Source organism: Festucalex cinctus, chromosome 1 (assembly GCF_051991245.1).
Source record: "Festucalex cinctus isolate MCC-2025b chromosome 1, RoL_Fcin_1.0, whole genome shotgun sequence".
NCBI lineage: Eukaryota > Metazoa > Chordata > Actinopteri > Syngnathiformes > Syngnathidae > Festucalex > Festucalex cinctus.
Window position 1 is genome coordinate 66,323,937 of NC_135411.1, and position 21,800 is coordinate 66,345,736.

At 41.9% G+C, this 21,800-nt stretch overlaps 1 protein-coding gene and 4 long non-coding RNA genes across 10 annotated transcripts in view; 4 read left to right on the forward strand and 1 right to left on the reverse strand.

Moving 5' to 3' along the window:
• The window catches only part of fggy (FGGY carbohydrate kinase domain containing), a 19,693-nt gene extending 14,240 nt beyond the window's left edge, over nucleotides 1-5,453 (forward strand). For all 6 annotated transcript variants that reach the window (XM_077503973.1, XM_077503966.1, XM_077503980.1 and 3 more), the window contains 3 exons: nucleotides 3,639-3,733; nucleotides 4,847-4,908; nucleotides 5,103-5,453. In XM_077503973.1, the coding sequence (XP_077360099.1) occupies nucleotides 3,639-3,733; nucleotides 4,847-4,908; nucleotides 5,103-5,211 (266 nt within the window). In that variant the 3' untranslated portion in view covers nucleotides 5,212-5,453. The remainder of the gene's footprint in view (nucleotides 1-3,638; nucleotides 3,734-4,846; nucleotides 4,909-5,102) is intronic.
• A 3,153-nt stretch (nucleotides 5,454-8,606) lies between these two features.
• LOC144007306 (uncharacterized) lies at nucleotides 8,607-9,552 on the forward strand. The gene is made up of 3 exons (XR_013280152.1): nucleotides 8,607-8,746; nucleotides 8,984-9,077; nucleotides 9,171-9,552. It is a non-coding gene; the product is annotated as an uncharacterized LOC144007306 (long non-coding RNA).
• A 604-nt stretch (nucleotides 9,553-10,156) lies between these two features.
• On the reverse strand, nucleotides 10,157-10,866 carry LOC144005679 (uncharacterized). Its single transcript, XR_013279635.1, has 3 exons — nucleotides 10,739-10,866; nucleotides 10,554-10,667; nucleotides 10,157-10,442 (listed from the first exon to the last, which is right to left on the reverse strand). It is a non-coding gene; the product is annotated as an uncharacterized LOC144005679 (long non-coding RNA).
• Nucleotides 10,867-13,439: 2,573 nt separating this feature from the next.
• On the forward strand, nucleotides 13,440-14,184 carry LOC144005695 (uncharacterized). Its single transcript, XR_013279636.1, has 3 exons — nucleotides 13,440-13,602; nucleotides 13,674-13,787; nucleotides 13,899-14,184. It is a non-coding gene; the product is annotated as an uncharacterized LOC144005695 (long non-coding RNA).
• Nucleotides 14,185-20,961: 6,777 nt separating this feature from the next.
• LOC144007351 (uncharacterized) lies at nucleotides 20,962-21,768 on the forward strand. Its single transcript, XR_013280161.1, has 4 exons — nucleotides 20,962-21,191; nucleotides 21,297-21,368; nucleotides 21,471-21,539; nucleotides 21,625-21,768. It is a non-coding gene; the product is annotated as an uncharacterized LOC144007351 (long non-coding RNA).
• Nucleotides 21,769-21,800: the final 32 nt, after the last annotated feature.

Here is a 21,800-nt window from a genome sequence, read left to right on the forward strand (position 1 = left end):
GAGTCATCACCTTATCGTGGTGGAGGGGTTTGCGTGTCCCAATGATCCTAGGAGCTATGTTGTCTGGGGCTTATGCCCCTGGCAGGGTCACCCATGGCAAACAGGTCCTAGGTGAGGGACCAGACAAAGCATGGCTCAACAACCCCTTATGATGAATTATAATAATGGATCCAGTTTTCCCTTGCCCGGACGCGGGTCACCGGGGCCCCCCTCTGGAGCCAGGCCTGGAGGCGGGGCTCGAAGGTGAGCTTCTGGTCGCCGGGCCTTCGCCCATGGGGCCCGGTCGGGCACAGCCCGAAAAGGGAACGTGGTTCCCTTTTCCTATGGGCTCACCACCTGTGCGAGGGGCCAAAGGGGTCGGGTGCATAGAGAGCTGGGTGCCGGCCAAAGGCGGGGACCTTGGCGGTCCGATCTCCAGCTACAGAAGCTAGCTTTTGGAATGTCACCTCTCTGGCGGGAAAGGTGCCCGAGCTGGTGCGAGGCAGAGAAATTCCGACTAGATATAGTCGGACTCTCCTCCACACACGGCTTGGGCTCTGGTACCAATCCTCTCGAGAGGGGTTGGATTCTCTTCCACTCTGGAGTTGCCCACGCGGAGAGGCGCAGAGCAGGTGTCGGCATACTTATTGCCCCCCGGCTCAGCGCCTCTACGTTGGGGTTCACCCCGGTAGACGAGAGGGTAGCCTCCCTCCACATTCGGGTGGGGGGACAGGTCCTGACTGTTGTTTGTGCATATGCACCAAACAACAGCTCAGAGTACCCACCCTTTTTGGAGTCCTTGGAGGGTGTGCTGGAGAGCGCTCCCTCTGGGGACTCCCTCATGCTGCTGGGGGACTTCAACGCTCATGTGGGCAATGACAGTGAGACCTGGAGTGGCGTGATTGGGAGGAACGGCCCCCCCGATCAGAACCCAAGTGGTGTTCTGTTATTGGACTTCTGTGCTCGTCACGAATTGTCCATAACAAACACTATGTTCAAACATAAGGGTGTCCATATGTGCACTTGGCACCAGGACACCCAAGGCCGCAGTTCGATGATCGACTTGTAGTCGTGTCATCGGATTTGCGGCCGCATGTTTTGGACACTCGGGTGAAGAGAGGGGCGGAGCTGTCAACTGATCACCACTGCCACCTGGAAATGCGTGCCCAGCCCGCATTTCCAGGTGGCAGAACGAGCGCTGTACTACTGGAATAACGAGTACATCATGAGTCTGATCAGCGACAACGCGGCCAAGATTCTCCCAACGTGGTGTGTTGGCTCTGATGGTGGGGGAAAATGCCAGTCAGACCTGGCAGACACAAACGTTTTGTGAGGGTTTGCTAGGAACGTCTGGCGGAATCCCCTGTCAGAAAGAGTTTCAACACCCACCTCCGGCAGAACTTCTCCCTTGTCCCGGGGGAGGTGGGGGACATTGAGTCCTTGTGGGCCATGCCTCCATTGTTGAGGCAGCCGATCGGAGCTGTGGCCGTAAGGAGGTCGGTGCCTGTCGTGGTGGAAATCCTCGGACCCGCTGGTGGACACCAGCGGTAAGGGATGCCGTCAAGCTGAAGAAGGAGTCCTATCGGGCCTTTTTGGCCTGTGGGACTCCGGAGGCAGCTGACAGGTACCGGCTGGCCAAGCGGAATGCGGCTTCGGCGGTCGCTGAGGCAAAAACTCGGACATGGGAGGAGTTCGGTGAGGCCATGGAAAACGACTTCGAGGAAATTCTGGTCCACCATCCGGAGTCTCAGGAGAGCTAAACAGTGCACCATCAACACTGTGTATATTGGAGATGGGGTGCTGCTGACCTCGACTCGGGACGTCGTGAGTCGGTGGGGAGAATACTTCGAAGACCTCCTCAATTCCACCGACACGTTTGAGGAAGCAGAGTCTGGAGACTCTGAAGTGGTCTCTTCTATCTCTGGGGTCGAAGTCACTCCTCGGTGGCAGGGTCCCAGGGGTGGATGGGATCCGCCCGGAGTTCTTAAAGGCTCTGGATGTTGTGAGACTCTCGCTGTTGACACGCCTCTACAACATCGCGTAGACATCGGGGACAGTGCCTCTGGATTGGCAGACCGGGGTGGTGGTCTCCCTTTTTAAGAAGGGGGACCGGAGGGTGTGTTCCAACTACAGAGGGATCACACTCCTCAGCCTCCCTGGTAAGGTCTATTCAGGGGTGCTGGAGAGGAGGGTCCGTCGGGAAGTCGAATCTCGGATTCAGGAGGAGCAGTGTGGTTTTCATCCCGGCCGTGGAACAGTGGACCAGCTCTACACCCTCAGCAGGGTCCTCGAGGGTGCATGGGAGTTTGCTCAACCAGTCCACGTGTTTTGTGTATTTGGAGAAGGCGTTCGACCGTGTCCCTTGGGGGGTCCTGTGGGGGGTGCTTCGGGAGTACGGGGTACCGAGCCCCTTGATATGGGCTGTTCGGTCCCTGTACGACCGGTGTCAGAGTTTGGTCCGCATTGGCAGTAAGTCGAATTTGTTTCCAGTGAGGGTTGGACTTTACCAAGGCTGCCCTTTGTCACCGATTCTGTTCATAACCTTTAGAGACAGAATTTCTAGGCGCAGCCGAGACGTTGAGGGGGTCCGGTTTGGTGGCCTCATCATTGCATCTCTGCTTTTTGCAGATGATGTGGTGCTGTTGGCTTCATCTAGCCGTGATCTCCAACTCTCACTGGAGCGGTTCGCAGCCGAGTGTGAAGCGTTTGGGATGAGGATCAGCACCTCCAAATCCAAGACCATGGTCCTCAGTCAGAAAAGGGTAGCGTGTCCTCTCTGGGTCAGGGATGAGATCCTGCCCCAAGTGGAGGAGTTCAGGTAGCTTGGGGTCTTGTTCACGAGTGGGGGCAGGACGAAGCGGGAGATCGAAAGGCGGATTGGTGCAGCGTCCGCAGTGATGCGGACTCTGTATCGGTCCGTTGTGGTGAAAAAGGAGCTGAGTTGTGGTGAAAAAGGAGCTGAGCAAAGTTCTCGATTTACCGGTCGATCTACGTTCCTACCCTCACCTATGGTCACGAGCTGTGGGTCCTGGATACAAGCAGCCGAAATTAGTTTGCTCCGCAGGGTGTCCGGGCTCTCCCTTAGAGATAGGGTGAGAAGCTCCTTCGCATTGAGAGGAACCAGTTGAGGTGGCTCGGGCATCTGGTTCGGATGCATCCTGGATGCCTCCCTGGAGAGGTGTTCCGGGCATGTCCCACCGGCGGAAGGCCCCGGGGACTACCGAGGGCACGCTGGAGAGACTATGTCTCTCGGCTGGCCTGGGAACGCCTTGGGATCCCGCCGGAGGAGCTGGTTGAAGTGGCTGGGAAGAGGGAAGTCTGGGCTTCCCTCATAAAGCTGCTGCCCCCGCGACCCGGTCCTGGATAAGCGGTAGTAAATGGATGGTTGGATGGATAACTAAAATGAAAAATCTACCGTAATAACTATTCTATCCTAGCTTCAAAGTTGTGTCTCAGGTCCAGTTTTAAATGCCAAGAAATAAAAGCTGAAATACTGATCTGTTGTCTCACATTTTTCTTTACATGTCGAACCGAAATGTTTTCAGTCAACAGCAAATATTAAGGACTCATTGTTTCAATTTTTCGAAGGAGAGTGTACATGATACATAACTTCTGTAAATATTCATTTTAAATACTGTTACCAATTTGGTCACTTTCAGGGTTGCCTGTAGTGTTGCCAGAACAAACAGAGGCTGTATTGGTGGGTGCTGCAGTTCTTGGAGCGTGTGCATCGCAAGACCACGGCACCATACAGGTGGAAAAACACAAGTTGTTGATGTCTTGAACGTTTCTTTAAAATTATTCTTAAATGAATACCTCACTTGCAGTCAGTGAGTCAAAATTTGGGATATTTAGTTTATCTTTTAGTCATTTGTATTTACGTTTACCTTCTTTCAAACCTTTTTTAAATGAGTTTTGGATGCCATTTGCTTGTGTGAAGAGTACTCTGTAAAAAAAAAAAAGAAAAAAAAAGAAGAAGCAATATTAACTTGGAAAAAAATAGTAAAGTTTTTTTCACTCAGAAATTCTAAGTACATTTTACAAGGAGAGGTTTGGGTACATTTCACCAGTTTTTTTAAAAATTTAAAAAAAAAAAAAAAAAAGGAAAAAAAAAAGCTACTCAGGGGTTGAGGAACGAACCCACAATCTTCAGGTTGGGAGACAGCCACTCTACCGCCTGAGCCATGTCACTCCTGCTGTGTGTTAGTATATTGTGGTGTCAAGTGGAATCCTTGTACCACCAAAAGACCAGTTTTTGTCTCATTTTGGACATACCAGCAATGCAGTGTTGTGACAAACAGCCAAGAGTGGTATGGCTCAGGTGGTAGAGTAGCTGTCTCCCAAGCTGAAGGTCATGAGTTTGTTCCTCAACGCTTGGCCATTGAAGCGCCAATTGACCCCTTGCATCTGCTGGTTGGACGAAAAACACAAATTTTATAGTTTACCTTACAAACCACATTAGTTCACTTTTCCCCACAAAAGAGACTCAGATTTCTGCACAACGCACTTGAGATTCAATATGTTGGATAATCTTTTCAACTTATTATCCCTGTGATCTACCACCGTCAGATCTCCAAACAACAGGGAATGATGAGATCCACTAAAAATAAGACATAATTGTGTGAACTCGGCTGCACCTGTCAATTCCCCCTCTTCCAAAGACACATGCAGCAGACAGTTGTCGTGTCTTGATCCGCTGGATTGTGCAGCTTTACAGTGCAGAGAGGCTATGCGCTGCATAAGTCATGAGCTGAGCCGCATCACAACTACAGTAGCCCAATTTTTTTCTACAACTGGGTTATGGCTGGCCTGAAAATGTACAACATGATTTATGAAGGCTTAATTTACATTTCTGTTATGATTTTAGGAGGCGATGGCGAAAATGGCTAAAGTGGGAAAAGTTGTTGAGCCCGATCACAGCCTTCAGAGGTAAGGTCAAACTTGGACATCTTCTCTTCCTTATTAGCTCTTAATTGTTATCCTTTTACATTTTAGAAGAGGAAAACATAAATGAAAAAAAAATAAACAATAATTCTATGAATAATGATTTGTGCAAAGTCCCATGAGTGATCCAATGCAATAATAAACTGTCAAACATGGAACAAATATAACCTCTTTTGCAGATTTTACCAAAGAAAATATAAAGTATTCAAGTGCCTTGTTGACCACCAGAGGGAGTACCAGTCCCTCATGGGCACTTCTGGGACAGAGTGTCACTCACTCTCGCTCTGAGTAGAAGCTCGAGCAGGGATTTTGTGCCCTCTTGAAGAACAGATAATGTTGGACCACCCCACAGCAATTCTGCAAATTGAAAAAGACTATTGTGGGGTTCCTGCCATTCATCACCCTGCCCACTTTCAGCGCACATTACTATCATATTGTAAATTGGAATCAATGGCATGTTTCCTATGCTTTTTGTCATAATATATGTCATATGTCATAATATGAGTTCTTAATAAACGTGAGTTAATGAACTTTTCAGAGGCAGGATTCTCTTTCATTTGTGCACTGATCTCATCAATTGGGATTCAAATATGTAGTTGGTAGAGCAACATCTGCCATATTCTGTTCAGCATCTACGAAATCATCTCAAAACTCGCGGTGTCAGGCAATTAAAATTTTTTTAATCGTAATTAATCGCATGACTTCAATATTTAACACAATAAAGCACACATAAAATAATTCATAGTAAAACGTGTCATGTTGTTTGTCAAAATTTAATAAAGAATGAAATGTGCCTATGTACTTAACAATTTCATTATTTATCTTAATGTTGCAATTTACTTATTTCAATATTTATTCGAATATTTCTCGTTCAGTATTGTTTTAAATATTTCACTGTTTAATTATGTCCGTATTTATTCAATTTTTTCAATATGTAGTTTGTATTTAAATAGTTACTCAATAGGCAAGGCAAGGCAAGTTTATTTGTATAGCACCTTTCATACACAAGGCAACTCAATGTGCTGTACACAAGGAAAGACAACACATAAGCATCAAGAAACAGTAGTTAACATTCAGAGGAAGAAAAATAAATGAAAATAGGTTACAAAATTTACTAAAAAGAACATACAATAATAATCTTAAAACATTATTCAACAAACTTTAAAACATTTAACATAAGGAAGTTTAAAATAATAACACTTAATTAAAGCTTTTTAAAAGTCCCTAATCAAAGGTATAAGAAAAAAGGAAAGTTTTTAACCTGGATTTAAAAGCATTTACACTCGGGGCTGACTTCGCTTCTGTTGGTAGCCTATTCCATCTGTGTGCAGCATAATAGCTAAATGCAGCTTCACCATGTTTGCTTCGAACTCTGGGTTCCACTAGTTGGCCCAAGTCTGTAGATCTCAGAGCCCTGCTGGGTTTGTACTCAATCAGCATTTCTTGGATATATTCAGGACCCAAACCATTTAGTGATTTATAGACGAGTAGCAGAACTTTAAAATCGATTCTACAGCCGACTGGGAGCCAGTGTAAATCCTTAAGTACTGGAGTAATATGTTCTGATCTCTTTGTTTTGGTCAGAACCCGAGCTGCAGCATTCTGAATGAGCTGCAATTGTCTCATGTTCTTTTGAGAGAGTCCAGTCAGAAGACTGTTACAGTAATCTATTCTGCTGGAGATAAAAGCATGGATAAGCTTCTCTTGGTCTGCTTGAAGCATGCGGTCCTTCAGTCTGGATATGTTTTTCAGCTGGTAAAAGGCTGTTTTAGTGATGAATTTAATATGATTGCTGAAGGTCAGGTCTGAGTCTACTAGTACCCCAAGATTTCGAACTTGGTCTTTAGTTTCTAAAGGACAGTGACTCAAGCTGTTTTTTTAACAGCAATCCTCTTTTCTTTATTGCCGAAAACAATTAGCTCCATTTTGTTTTCGTTCAGCTGAAGGAAATTTTGGTTCATCCAGTTGTTAATTTGCTCTAGAGAATGACACAATACGTTAATAGAACTGCTGTCATTTGGGGACATTGATAAATACAGTTGTGTGTCATCTGCATAACTATGATAGTCAACGTTGGCGTTCTGAAGCATTTGACCCAAAGGTAACATATACAGACTGAACAACAGGGGTCCAAGGACTGACCCTTGAGGAACCCCACATGTCATGGCCTTTCGATCGGATTAAAAATTTCCAATAGTCACAAAGTAACTCCTTTCCTCCAAATAGGACCTGAACCATTTAAGGACTGTCTAACAGTATATTATGATCAATCGTGTCAAATGCTGCACTGAGGTCCAACAAGACGAACACCGATATCTTCCCTGCATCAGTGCTCAATCTTCAGTACTCTAATCAGAGCTGTTTCTGTACTGTGATGAGGTCGGAAACCTGACTGGAATTTATCCAAAAGTCCGTTTAAGCTCAAGAAATTGCTGAGTTGATTAAAAACCACTTTTTCGACTCTTTTAGTTACGAAGGGAAGCTTTGCGATTGGTCTATAATTTGCTAGCAGGGAGACATCCAGTGTTCTCTTGTTTAGAATGGGCTTGACGGCGGCTACTTTCAGAGATTTAGGAAGCTCACCTGATTGAAGTGAGCAATTCATTATTTGTTGTAAATCGATCTGAACAGATTTCACAATGGTTTTGAAAAAGCCAGATGGTATTGAGTCAAGACAGCTCGTGGAAGGTTTTAATTGCTGAACCAAGTCTACTACAGTATTTTGATCCACTGAGTCAAATTCTGTCATGGTAATTAAATTATTCCTAGGTGATTTTAAGTGCTGCATCATTTTGTTATTTTGCTGGTTTGTAACAATGTTTTACCTGATGGCTTGTACGTTTTCACTAAAGTAGCTAAAGTCTAAAGTCAATAGTTATTTCAATATTTAAATAAACAAATATTTATTTAAATAATGATTCAATTATTTCCATATTTAGGGTATTTTCCCTTTATTTACCATGTTTAATTTCAGTATGTATTCAATTATATTATTTTTGTGCAAGGGAAACGCAAGACCATTTATTGTGTTCATCATAAGGGGTCTTTGAGTCGTACTTAGTCTGGCCCCTCACCTAGGACCTGTTTGCCATGGGTGACCCCGCCAGGGGCATAAAAGCCCCAGACAACATAGCTCCTAGGATCATTGGGACATGCAAACCCCTCCACCACGATAAGGTGCCGGCACATGGAGGGGCGTCCGGATGTCACACCGTTGACTCTTTTATAGGCTACCCTCAGCCCAACTCTGGTGGGGGGAAGACGCCACACAACATTTTGACTGCATTTTCAGCTCTCAGCCTGCGTGCGTGCTGTCTGCGGGCAAGCAGCGAGTGTTCTTGATGTCTTTTGTGAAAGTTGACTTTTGCGATGGAGGTGCAAAAGCTGACAGCACCTGGCATAGGCGTAACCAACCCGTTTTTGGGGGTGCTCAAGCACTCCCAAATTCAACCCAAGCACCCCCAAGAAATTTAGCATTTTTAAAACTCTCTTTTCCTTCATAAAGGACAGGATAGGCTTAAATATGATGAAAAGCGTTAGATAAAAAATAAAACAAAACAAAAATGTGAACAAAGCAGCGCTGGAAATACTCCCCTGCCTTGAAATGGTTCAGTCCATTTGATTCTTCGCCCCTCCCCGCTCCTCCTTCGCTCTGCCCGTGTCACTTGCGGCATAGCGGCATAGCGGCAGAGTCTGTGGAGGCTCTGGTGTATTACAGTGAGAGTATGTTATACAGTGGTTCTGTTGAACAGCTATTTTAGACTTAGACTTGACTTTATTGATCCCTTTGGGATGGCTCCCTCTGGGGAAATTTCCATGTCCAGTAAGATGAATTGATACTTATTTATATGATACTTTTTTATCTTTTTATTTTTATTTTTTCTTCTTGTTTTTTATCTTCTTTTATCTTTTTTTAAATTTTTTTTTTTTTTATCTTTTTTTTAATTATTTTTTTTTTTATCTTTTTTTAATCTTCTTGGTAATAAAACAGCTTGTGTTTGATAACGCAGAGGTAGATTCTTCCATCTGCCCTTTGTCTTGACCGCTTATTCCTCACAAGGGTCGCGGGGGGTGCTGGAGCCTACCTCAGCTGGCTTTGGGCAGTAGGCGGAGGTCGGGGGACACCATGGACTGGTTGCCAGCCAATCGCAGAGGTAGATTATTTATTTATGTTATTATTTAGGACTTATTTAAATGACTGAATGGATATTTGTAATGACTGAAAGATGTTTGAATGTGAATGTTAGTGGAATGGGAGAGAGTTAAAGAAAAGGGAGAGGAGATGATGGTTTTTCAGCTCATTACGCCGTCTCCATACCTGGCTTCGAAGGACCACTGGTCAAAATAGACTCCAGCACCTGGCTGTGATGGCAATTGAAAAAGATGTGCTTGACCAAGTGCAACACCAAAAAGTTACTGACAGGTTTGCAACCCTCAAGTTCAGGCAACACAGCTTAATCCATAGCGCTTTTCCACCTTACAAGGCCCTCAATGCGCTTTACAGTTTGACTACCCATTCACCTACTGATGACGCAGCATCAGGAGGAATTGGGGGTTCAGTATCTTGCTCAAGGATACTTCGACATGGTCACAATGGCATGAGATCGAACCCACAACCTCTGGGTTGGTGACAACCACCATACCACTGATCCATGCCATCCCACGTAAAGTGTAGTGTGAAATAATAAAGTGTTGAATAGAATGCATCATTGTCAAGTCGCATGCTTCTTGTGTGTGTGTATGTGTGTGTGTACTCTATCAGAAATAAATGAGTAAAAACTGGGCATGGCGTAATACTGTTTCTGCTAACCACAAAGTGTAATGTGCTGTTCACAAATAGGAAGTGACACTCCTGAACAGTGTCGAATGATCCTAAATCACTTTCAAGTGAAATGGAGGAAAAAAAAAAAAAAGAACCAGCCAGACACTGTGGGTGCTCAGCACCCCCAAAGCGCTGAACCTAAAATTGAACAAAGCATTATTGCATTGTTAAGAGTCTCTAACAATACTATTGTTACAGTATCAAGCCATTTATTACCCTCCAGTTCATGTTCTATTTTTTAGTAGTTATTGTAGGCTTACATGTTTGAAATAAAAATTGCCGTTTGAAAAGCATACGTACATGATACAGCTAATTTTTTTTAAATCTCATTTTCATGACGTTAGGCGCACTTTGTCAGGAGAATGACAGGGCAGGTCAAAAAAGAAAAGAAAACTCACTGGACCTCAGATGTGAGGAATCAATCAGGTTTATTTATGTTTCATTTGACGTGAAGCAAAAACAATGAAGTCCTCCCTCGGTAGCGATCGTCTACAATAGCCGAAGTCTACCTATACGAACAATGTTTTTGATCATTCCTGCATCAAGGCAAGTGTCAAATGCCATTCCTAAACATGTAATGAACTTCATTTGTTGCACTTGTCGGTGGTGCAGCAGAAAGCTGTGGAGCTGTGAGGAATATTCATCTGCTGACATTCACTCTCCGACATGCAGCCTTGCTGCACAGAGTTACCTTCACCTGTGGGCAAAAAAGACGGAGAATTCGTTTATGGGAAAATTCACATTTTTATGGAGCCTAAATGTGAATATAAGGGAGTGAAAAATGAGAACACTGGAACGAAATACGGACCGAGGCCGATGCCATGGACAATTTTGGCACAGACATCAGTGTCATGCCTGCAGGTCTCCAATTCTCCACCACAAGTACTCTCACTTCCTCCACAGTAGCAAATCAGGGCCTCGCCTACATAATCAAATGTTTTTAATAAGCACACCAAACGATGCTTTAGTGGAAACGAAGCACGGCACACTCACCCTGGCTGACGAGGAGGAAGATGAGAAGAGCAGCAAGGACGGACTTCATGTTGATCAGGCGAGGATGCACGTGGACTGGATTGTCCTTCGTCCTTTATATGCAACCTTCCTACCCAATTTTTTTGCAATGCGGCATAAAACCAGTTAAATATCAACTCTATCTTTTTTTTTTGCCAGGAAACAACTCTCTTGCACAACAGTGCACAAACATACGCAACAGGGTTATACAAGACAAAAACTATTGCCAACATGTTGACTGCATCGAGAAAAAAATTAATCGCTGAAAAAATTCTCTTTTTTTTTTTTTTCCCTCACATAGATTCTTGAGACGTTTTGTGGTATATAATAGACTTGCCAACCATGATGCTAACACAAACCTGCTGGACTGAATTTTCTCCCAAGAACCACTAGAAATGTCCAAAAGGAATCTCAAGTGGCTGCTTCACAACAAAACAGCAGACTTCCCACATCTTTTTGGACATGGCTTCTTGTGACTTTTTTTTGTGGATCGTTTTGTCTACGTTTCAGCACTTTCTGTCCTTCTCCATCAATCTGTGGCACTCATCCTTCTCGGCACGAAAGCAGTCTGTTGCTCACAAATATTCACTTCTGTCCTGAGTCTTGCCTCCATGCCGTTCACCACTAGATGTTGCTAAATAACAGCATGCAAGAATTTTTAAGCACAGACCAGACTTCACAAGCCTACCACGGTACCTTTTAAAAAGAAGCGACTCTTTAAATGATGACTTTAGTGACCATGCAAAATATGGTACCAGCTACGGTATGTGACTCCTTTAAGTGACCAAAATGTGGCAGAGACCATTCAACCTTTTATCAAGAGTTATCATTGAAAAGAAAAATATAATTGATTTTAACTATAAGGTTGTACAAGGTGAAATAAAATTATCGATTTTAACTCTTGACAAAAAAGGGCACATAACATGGAAATGAAAGTTCTGAATATTGTACATGCAAAATTAAAGCCATTGATAAAAATTAAGAAGAAAACATGACATTTGGTTGTCAGTTACACTGAAATCACGTTTAAATGTAGGCCCGTATTGTTAGGATTTGTGGGAGGTTGTGGACCCGAGTTGAGGAAGGCGAGGAGTGGCTGGTGTGCTCGGAAGTATTCTTAAATTTAACTCATAAACAAAGTACAACAAAACACAAACCAGTACAAAACAAAGCTGGGAACTAAACTTACTCGATTCAAACTAAACGGGCAGAACTCAGAGGCGCAGGGGGAAAAAGTGTGACACGACAACAACAAAGACTCGACAAGGACTGAACCAAAGCAGGGAACTAAATACACATACTAACGAGATAACAAGAGACACCTGGACAGGACACAAGTGGCTTGGGGAGCTGATTGGACAAACACAAGGGAACGGGAAAACGAGCACAGGTGGACACAACACATTGACATAACTAGAGACACAAGGAAAACATTACCAAAAACCCAAATCAAAACCCAGACCCTAACACGTATATTCATTATGACAAACAGATTACACAGTTATAATACATTCACTGGTACCATGAAAAATTGGCTTTATTATCAAGTATCTTGCTTGTTATATCAGGAGCCAAAGACAGGAGATAAAGCAAATACATGCAATCAGATCTCTTATTTGAACATATGTGTTATGCATGAACACACTGATACATTTCCAGCATTCACGTTGAAAATCAAAATCCGTGTACAGTAAAAATATACCATATACTAGTAATAGCCTGTGTCATACACACATGCAGTGTATTCATTCTATTATACTATATTATATTCAAGTCAAGTTTACTTATACATAGCCTTTAATCACACAAGTGTCAAAGTGCTTCACATGACCACAGTTGACAAAAATCAACGACGTCCCCTGATCGAACCACAAAAAGGCAAGGATAAACTAAAAAAAAAAAAAAAAAAAAAAAGTCAAAGGAAAAATGAGAACGCTTGAGAAGGGGCCGCAGATGTGGTAATCCCCTGTCCAGGATGATGCCCAATGGGCAACAATTTACATAGTTTGTGACACTAAACAATATTAACTAGAGTAGTGCAAGAGTCCATTTAGAGGCCCGGTAGGTCGGGGCAGCTATCATTTCCATGGCAGCAATTTCAAAGGTAACGGTCCGCCCCTCATCTCATTCCGGGCAACCAGCACAGAAGCATCCAAAACGGTCATTGACACCTAACTCACTCTCCAAGCCGTGAAGGAGGAGGGATAAAGCAGTGCCCGTCCCAGATCGTTCAGCCAAATGCAAGATTGTAAAAATGAGTCTTAGTTGTTCCAATGATCTTTACAAAATAAAAAATGGAATCTTTGAAAGCATGTCCACCTCCCAGTACTGAGGACTCGGGTTTGAGTCCAGGCTCCGGCCTTCCTGGGTGGAGTTTGCGCGTTCTCTCCATGCCTGCCACTTTAGCAGCAACTTGAGATTCCTTTTGGACATTTCCAGTGGTTCTTGGGAGAAAATTCAGTCCAGCAGGTTTGTGTTAGCATCATGGTTGGCAAGTCTATTATATACCACAAAACGTCTCAAGAATCCATGTGAGGAAAAAAAAAGAGAGAATTTTTTCAGCGATTTATTTTTTTTTTTCTCGATGCAGTCAACATGTTGGCAATAGTTTTTGTCTTGTATAACCCTGTTGCGTATGTTTGTGCACTGTTGTGCAAGAGAGTTGTTTCCTGGCAAAAAAAAAAGATAGAGTTGATATTTAACTGGTTTTATGCCGCATTGCAAAAAAATTGGGTAGGAAGGTTGCATATAAAGGACGAAGGACAATCCAGTCCACGTGCATCCTCGCCTGATCAACATGAAGTCCGTCCTTGCTGCTCTTCTCATCTTCCTCCTCGTCAGCCAGGGTGAGTGTGCCGTGCTTCGTTTCCACTAAAGCATCGTTTGGTGTGCTTATTAAAAACATTTGATTATGTAGGCGAGGCCCTGATTTGCTACTGTGGAGGAAGTGAGAGTACTTGTGGTGGAGAATTGGAGACCTGCAGGCATGACACTGATGTCTGTGCCAAAATTGTCCATGGCATCGGCCTCGGTCCGTATTTCGTTCCAGTGTTCTCATTTTTCACTCCCTTATATTCACATTTAGGCTCCATAAAAATGTGAATTTTCCCATAAACGAATTCTCCGTCTTTTTTGCCCACAGGTGAAGGTAACTCTGTGCAGCAAGGCTGCATGTCGGAGAGTGAATGTCAGCAGATGAATATTCCTCACAGCTCCACAGCTTTCTGCTGCACCACCGACAAGTGCAACAAATGAAGTTCATTACATGTTTAGGAATGGCATTTGACACTTGCCTTGATGCAGGAATGATCAAAAACATTGTTCGTATAGGTAGACTTCGGCTATTGTAGACGATCGCTACCGAGGGAGGACTTCATTGTTTTTGCTTCACGTCAAATGAAACATAAATAAACCTGATTGATTCCTCACATCTGAGGTCCAGTGAGTTTTCTTTTCTTTTTTGACCTGCCCTGTCATTCTCCTGACAAAGTGCGCCTAACGTCATGAAAATGAGATTAAAAAAAAATTAGCTGTATCATGTACGTATGCTTTTCAAACGGCAATTTTTATTTCAAACATGTAAGCCTACAATAACTACTAAAAAATAGAACATGAACTGGAGGGTAATAAATGGCTTGATACTGTAACAATAGTATTGTTAGAGACTCTTAACAATGCAATAATGCTTTGTTCAATTTTAGGTTCAGCGCTTTGGGGGTGCTGAGCACCCACAGTGTCTGGCTGGTTCTTTTTTTTTTTTTTCCCTCCATTTCACTTGAAAGTGATTTAGGATCATTCGACACTGTTCAGGAGTGTCACTTCCTATTTGTGAACAGCACATTACACTTTGTGGTTAGCAGAAACAGTATTACGCCATGCCCAGTTTTTACTCATTTATTTCTGATAGAGTACACACACACATACACACACACAAGAAGCATGCGACTTGACAATGATGCATTCTATTCAACACTTTATTATTTCACACTACACTTTACGTGGGATGGCATGGATCAGTGGTATGGTGGTTGTCACCAACCCAGAGGTTGTGGGTTCGATCTCATGCCATTGTGACCATGTCGAAGTATCCTTGAGCAAGATACTGAACCCCCAATTCCTCCTGATGCTGCGTCATCAGTAGGTGAATGGGTAGTCAAACTGTAAAGCGCATTGAGGGCCTTGTAAGGTGGAAAAGCGCTATGGATTAAGCTGTGTTGCCTGAACTTGAGGGTTGCAAACCTGTCAGTAACTTTTTGGTGTTGCACTTGGTCAAGCACATCTTTTTCAATTGCCATCACAGCCAGGTGCTGGAGTCTGTTTTGACCAGTGGTCCTTCGAAGCCAGGTATGGAGACGGCGTAATGAGCTGAAAAACCATCATCTCCTCTCCCTTTTCTTTAACTCTCTCCCATTCCACTAACATTCACATTCAAACATCTTTCAGTCATTACAAATATCCATTCAGTCATTTAAAAAAGTCCTAAATAATAGCATAAATAAATAATCTACCTCTGCGATTGGCTGGCAACCAGTCCATGTTGTCCCCCGACCTCCGCCTACTGCCCAAAGCCAGCTGAGGTAGGCTCCAGCACCCCCCGCGACCCTTGTGAGGAATAAGCGGTCAAGACAAAGGGCAGATGGAAGAATCTACCTCTGCGTTATCAAACACAAGCTGTTTTATTACCAAGAAGATTAAAAAAAGATTAAAAAAAAAAAAAAGATAAAAGAAGATAAAAAACAAGAAGAAAAAATAAAAATAAAAAGATAAAAAAGTATCATATAAATAAGTATCAATTCATAACTTACTGGACATGGAAATTTCCCCAGAGGGAGCCATCCCAAAGGGATCAATAAAGTCAAGTCTAAGTCTAAAATAGCTGTTCAACAGAACCACTGTATAACATACTCTCACTGTAATACACCAGAGCCTCCACAGACTCTGCCGCTATGCCGCTATACCGCAAGTGACACGGGCAGAGCGAAGGAGGAGTTTGGCGAGCGTGCGCCTTAAAGTCGTAAGCTTGTGTGTGCTTGTTAAGCATGCAGACATTTCAGTGCTCTACTCATAATCTCAAAGTTTTAATGATTTATTCAACTGCACTATCTGCATTCCAGATGCAACTAATATAGACGTTATTTCCGAAATGTTTGGATGGTGAATTGGTTGTTGGATTACTTCGCTGCTGAGACGCCAATGAGCCAAGGCACCAACCATCCCAAACAGCTTGTGCTTCATTTGTTTAAAAAATGGATTGATAACTAGGATATCCCTAAAAGCTAGACTAAATCTGACTAAATCGTAATATTTCAGATTTATTGAGATCTTACGAAGGAAATAACAAACCATGATCTGCAGCGGAATAGATGTATGAGATAGGGAGCTTTAACAACTGCAACATATTTGGATAAGCAAGATATTGCCCATGTCTTTCTAGAAGAGATTTGTTATCCATCCATCCATTTTCTTAATCTGAAGAAAAAACATATAGATAGGCTATTGTGTATTTTTTTTCAGTTGTTTACCATTAGCTAAATTTGCACTGTTTACATTATTTAATGCCTGTTTTATATTTTACTTTTTCACATTTTTGCAATAAAATTTGGTATTATAGCTTGTTGATATTCATGTATAAGGCAATGACTACTTCTGAATTATTTTTTTTAACTGAAATTGTGGCTTTCCTCAGATTTTGACACTTTTTCCATTCAATAACATTGAACTTGGATTGCGAATTTATATTGAATGCACTTTTATCCCAAACTGAGGTGCTGTCATCTTCATTTGCATAGGTTGGCTCCCAGCCATTTTTACTTAGGCTCCCAGCAGCAGAGAGATTTTGGGATTACAAAAAAAAATAAAAAAATAAAAAAAATAAAAATAAAAAAAAGCACATGTGACACGGTCACACAGGTGGTCGACACATGAGGGAGTGTTGATTTCCTGCGGACACCAATGGAAAAATGTCCTCAGCAGTGTCCAGATGGAATAGCTACCGTGGAAGTACTCGATCATCATCATCAGAATGTCGACATCGGGGATCCAATTGTTCTTTCTTGACTCCTGGAGCACCAAGTGATGAGCTTTCTGTCATGGCCTGCACCAGAGTTCATGACCTGTTATGTGCCTGTGAGAGTTCATGACCTGTTATGTGCCTGTTATACGTCTGTTTAGGTACAATACGTGATGTTCGTGATGTCAACATGTAGGTGGAGTCTGGACCTATGTGATGCTATTCTTTAGTGCTTTACGATTCACTGTATGTTGGTACAGTCTGATAAATGTATTCATTGCCAGATTATTGATGACTGTCGGGTGTACGGCGTCTCTGGGTTTCTGCCTCTCGATGTGAATAAATGGAGGGCTGCGCCAGAGTTCATGACCTGTTATGTGCCTGTGAGAGTTCATGACCTGTTATGTGCCTGTTATGCGTCTGTTTAGGTACGATACGTGATGTTCGTGATGTCAACCTTTAATCCTTTGGGTGAAGTCTGGGCCTAGGTGATGCTGTCTTTAGACCTTAACGATTCACTGTTCTAGGTGCTGCTTGAACGATTCGGTGAATGAATCTTTTGAACGGTTCTTTTAAATGAACTGATTCTAGTGATTCAGTTCACTTAAAAGAATTGTAATGCCCATCACTACTTGGGAGGAAATAATTTTCAGTTCAGTGGAATTGATTTTCACTATGGCACTGCCACATGATCATAATTGAGTTCAGAAAAGCAAATGAAACTTGGAAAATTCTTTAGTAAAGATAATTTTAGTTGCTGTAAGATGGAAGATTTATAATTTACATTAAATGGTCTTTCACTTCAAGATCAGTGTTGCCGGTAAGTAACGCGTTACGTTAACGCGTTACTCAAAAAAGTTGCTTTCTAAAGTAACTAATAGTCTAACGCGTTACTTTATTCTACAAAGTAGTCTGATTAAAGTTACTGTCCAGAGAATCAATGGTTACTCCACATTTTCATGAAGAAGGCAAACTATCTCACTGTTGTAACAGTCACAAACAACTACTGCTAACTACGAAGATGAGGCAGAAGTCATTGATCACCACACTGAATTCAGCCATGGTCTGGTCATGAATGGTTTGCACATTCAAAACAAAAGTGATGATACTTTTACTACTAGTTTTATTAACCAACAGGCACACAACACAGCAAAAAAAGTGTTCATTATGGACCATAAAAGTGGTAAAAAAAATAATTTATTTCCATCCTCAACTGGTCCGTGAAGCATTATGGGATGAGGTCGTCTCCGCCCTCTCGCCAGGGGGAGTGACGTCAGACAAGTTACATTTTCAGTAGGGGTGGAACAAAAAAACGATTCGACCGAACCATCGTTCGTCAAGGGGAGCTAAACGACCGTATCGGTTGCGAGTGAGGCTTTATGGTTTTCATAACAATAGCAAGAGTTCTGCGCCGTGCTCTACTTGTTTTGTTTACATTTCAGTAGCATCACCATTCAAGCTACTTCCGTGTTTCCGTGCTCGCGACACGGCGCGCGCGCGCGCAACGAGTGACAACATACAAATGGAGACAGTTAGCAGAAGCCGGTGCCGTACATCTCGGTATTTCCCATGGCTATCGAGTCCTCTCGGTGCACTTGTATGTCCCGGGCCGGCGTTGGTACTGCGCGCGAGCCAAAAAGAATAACTCCCGTGACGATCCAATGCATGGATTCAAACGACACAGGTATGTCCCACAGCCAACACACCAGCTAAGCTAAAAGCACACTGCAAGTATCTCATTTCTCAGTTTGTGGCTCCCTGTCAATGTCTACAACTAGCATGAGCAGCAGATAGGAGAACTGAGACGTGCCCGCGATTACGACAGCCCAAAAAACAAAATATAAACAGTAGTGATTCTGTGGTCATCATCGTGTCTCAGATTAAAAAAACAAAAACAGATGTCATACATTAACCAAAAATGAAAGTGATGACAAAAGAAAAAAAAATTGTTAAATACAAAAATTGTTGATTAAAAAGGGAAATTAACTTTTGGAAATATTTTTGCATATATTAAGTGGTTAAAATGTGTTTGATAGATTTATTGTTCCATAAGGTGGCTTCATATTTCTTTTGGCTGGACGGTAGGTTTATTTCATGTCTTAAATTTATGTTTCTGAAATACTTCACAATGTGCAAATATTCTGTTTAATTGTGTTGGTGTCTGTCTAAAGGTTAAATATTTATATTTAACATTAAATTATCAACCTTTTGTTTTCCTGATCCTTATTTTGAAGAGAAAAAACAAACAAACAAACAAACCAAAAAACAATTATAACTGTCAATAACTACTAATAAATATTTAAACTGATACATGTGTACACACTGGAATAGCGGAACAAACAAACAATAGAGGAATTTAGGGGATTTTCATTTTCAACCTGGATAGATTTTTATTTTTTGTTTTATAAAAAGTATTTACGTTACAAGAAGTCAAGAGAGACTGCCTATTTTGTTTTTCATTAAAAAAAACCTTTATTTTCATGTTAAAAATGCACTTTCAATAAAGTATTTGGAACTCCGTTTCTACTGCATTATTTTTATGTTGAGATGGTGTTATCGGCAGCTGCTGAAAGTAACTAAAAAAGTAACTTTTAATCTAACTTAGTTACTTTTAAAATCAAGTAATCAGTAACGCAATTTAGTTACTTTTAAAACCAAGTAATCAGTAAAGTAACTAAGTTACTTTTTCAAGGTAACTGTGGCAACACTGTTCAAGATACAAATTATTTTAAGTGTGATCACAATCTGCATGAGACACAAACAAGGAATCAGAATTAATATGATAATAATAATATATAGTACATGGATCTCAAATACATTATTGTAATCTAATTAAGATTATCTATCTATCTATCTATCTATCTATCTATCTATCTATCTATCAGTGGCAAGCGGTGACTTTTTGTAGTGGACATGCTGAAAACTCACATATGCGAGCGCCCGTAAGGCCGCGAGCGAATTTTTTTGGGGGGGTATTTTTATTATTAAAGCTACTCTATGGAGGATTTCCCAAAAAAATCTCTTAACAATAGCCTTTTTATTTGACCATTTATGACTGAAACATATTCTAATTAGTAGATCAACATCTTAGCTGTTCACAATGGGTACTCCTACAAGCCTCTGGCCAATATTATTTAGGAAGCGTCCGGTCCGAATTCTTCGAATTTCCCGCCCTCTGTCAGCGGATGTGACGTCATGCGCGTGCTCGTCCACTGTTTCCTGTAGTCGCGAAGACGGAACTAGTACGAACTTTTCACTGCAATGGAGTCTGCTCAGAAGAGACCGCCACCTGCATCTAGCTTGCCCCAGACACCCTTCGTTACTCCGCGGAAGTCTAAAAAAAAGGAAAACATTGTCAAGTGCCACGAAAAAATCTAAAGTTGAGAGTGACCGATGGCGGGCAAGAACGAGACTGAATATTGGTTTGGCATTTCAGCGGTGGAGAGAGTTGAGATCTGATTTGGATTTGAAAAGTGATGCACAACTGGCTTGCTTTCTACTCCAAAGGTAAGAAGCGAGTATCTTGACATTTAGAACGAAAAAAAAATTTGTTGTTTTCAATTTGCAGTAACCTCAAGATCGCCCACTTCTCGGTTGTAGCTATTGAGGTGGACGGCAACTTTTAGCATGAAATTGGCAGCAAGAATGGATGAAATATAAAAGTATGACTTTCTGAAGAATGGACGTTCCATTCCGCTGCGTTTCAATCAGGCTATAAATGTTGGTCTATTTTCCTCCGTGACGATAGCCTATTGTAGCTACATCATGCTAGCTGAATGTGAACGCTACTACTGAATGCCGATAACATTCACAGCCGCACCACACAAGCAGTGAATGGGTCTATGTTTTTCTCAATCGTCATGTCTTTACAGATATGAGAAAACCAGAGCAGCTCCAACAACATCAACACCTCTGAAATTGGGGGTGCCACACAGAGTCAGTGCAGGGGAATCAGACGGCTAGGCAGGCACTATTTTCTTTCTTACGAAAATGGGTCGTATGTCACAAAATTTTATGCAAAGGCATGGGTGTTCATTTATCACAACATTACTTTGTGTAACCTGTCGGTAGATTATGTGTTTTTCTGCTTTTACTTTGCAGTCATGACCAAATTAGGTGGGGGTAAGTAGGTGTAAATAGAGGGTCATATATATTTGGGGGGAGGTGGTTATTGTATAAGTGTGGTTACGCTATGAGTGGAGACCAAATGAAGGGGTATATTTGTATGGGGGTATTGTTGAATAAATGTGTAAAGAGAGGGTGTAAGAGTTGTGTTGTAGAAATGTGATTATAATTGTGAGTTGGTGAAATAGATTGTATTTCAGCCATAAATGCATGTTCACAACAATTTTATTTCAACAGGGAGAACTTTGCAATGGTTGGAGTGAAACCACTAAATGAGGAAGTAGGGCCATTGGAAGAAAGGTAAACGTGTCAAAATGTGTATGTTTATTTTCTAACATTTTGCAGATTTCTCTATTAGTGCGCTTTTTTTTTCTTTTTTTTTTGTCAATTTGTTTTTCTGGATAGCTTCAAATCGATGGAGTTGTATCCAACAGTGCTAATTGATGAGGAGGTAGCCAACAGCTTTGACAACACTGTGTAAGTTGTCAAAAATTCTCCGTTTATTTCGCGCTCAGGCATATAAAAAATGGTTGAGTATGCAGATTAATTCATCATTCCCTTTGTATTATTTTCTTGCAGTATAGAATTCGAAGACAATATCAGATGAGACCCATCTGATGTTGATTATGTCCCACCCATCTATGTGCGGTATGTGGTGTAGTAATATGAGAATTTCCAAATGTAATAAATTATGTAAAGTGAATATATATTTATATTTCTTGTATCTGCGCAGTGCTTGTGGTTCGTTACAGGATGATATTGACAACCTTCCTGTTGTTGATTATGAAGACGCTGTCATTGACATCCATGACCGTGAAGAGCAAGATGAAGAGACATGCCCTACAGAAGAATTTGATCATTCCATCTTTCCAGGACCACATAGAGTAAAAGAAACAAGTGATCTCATCA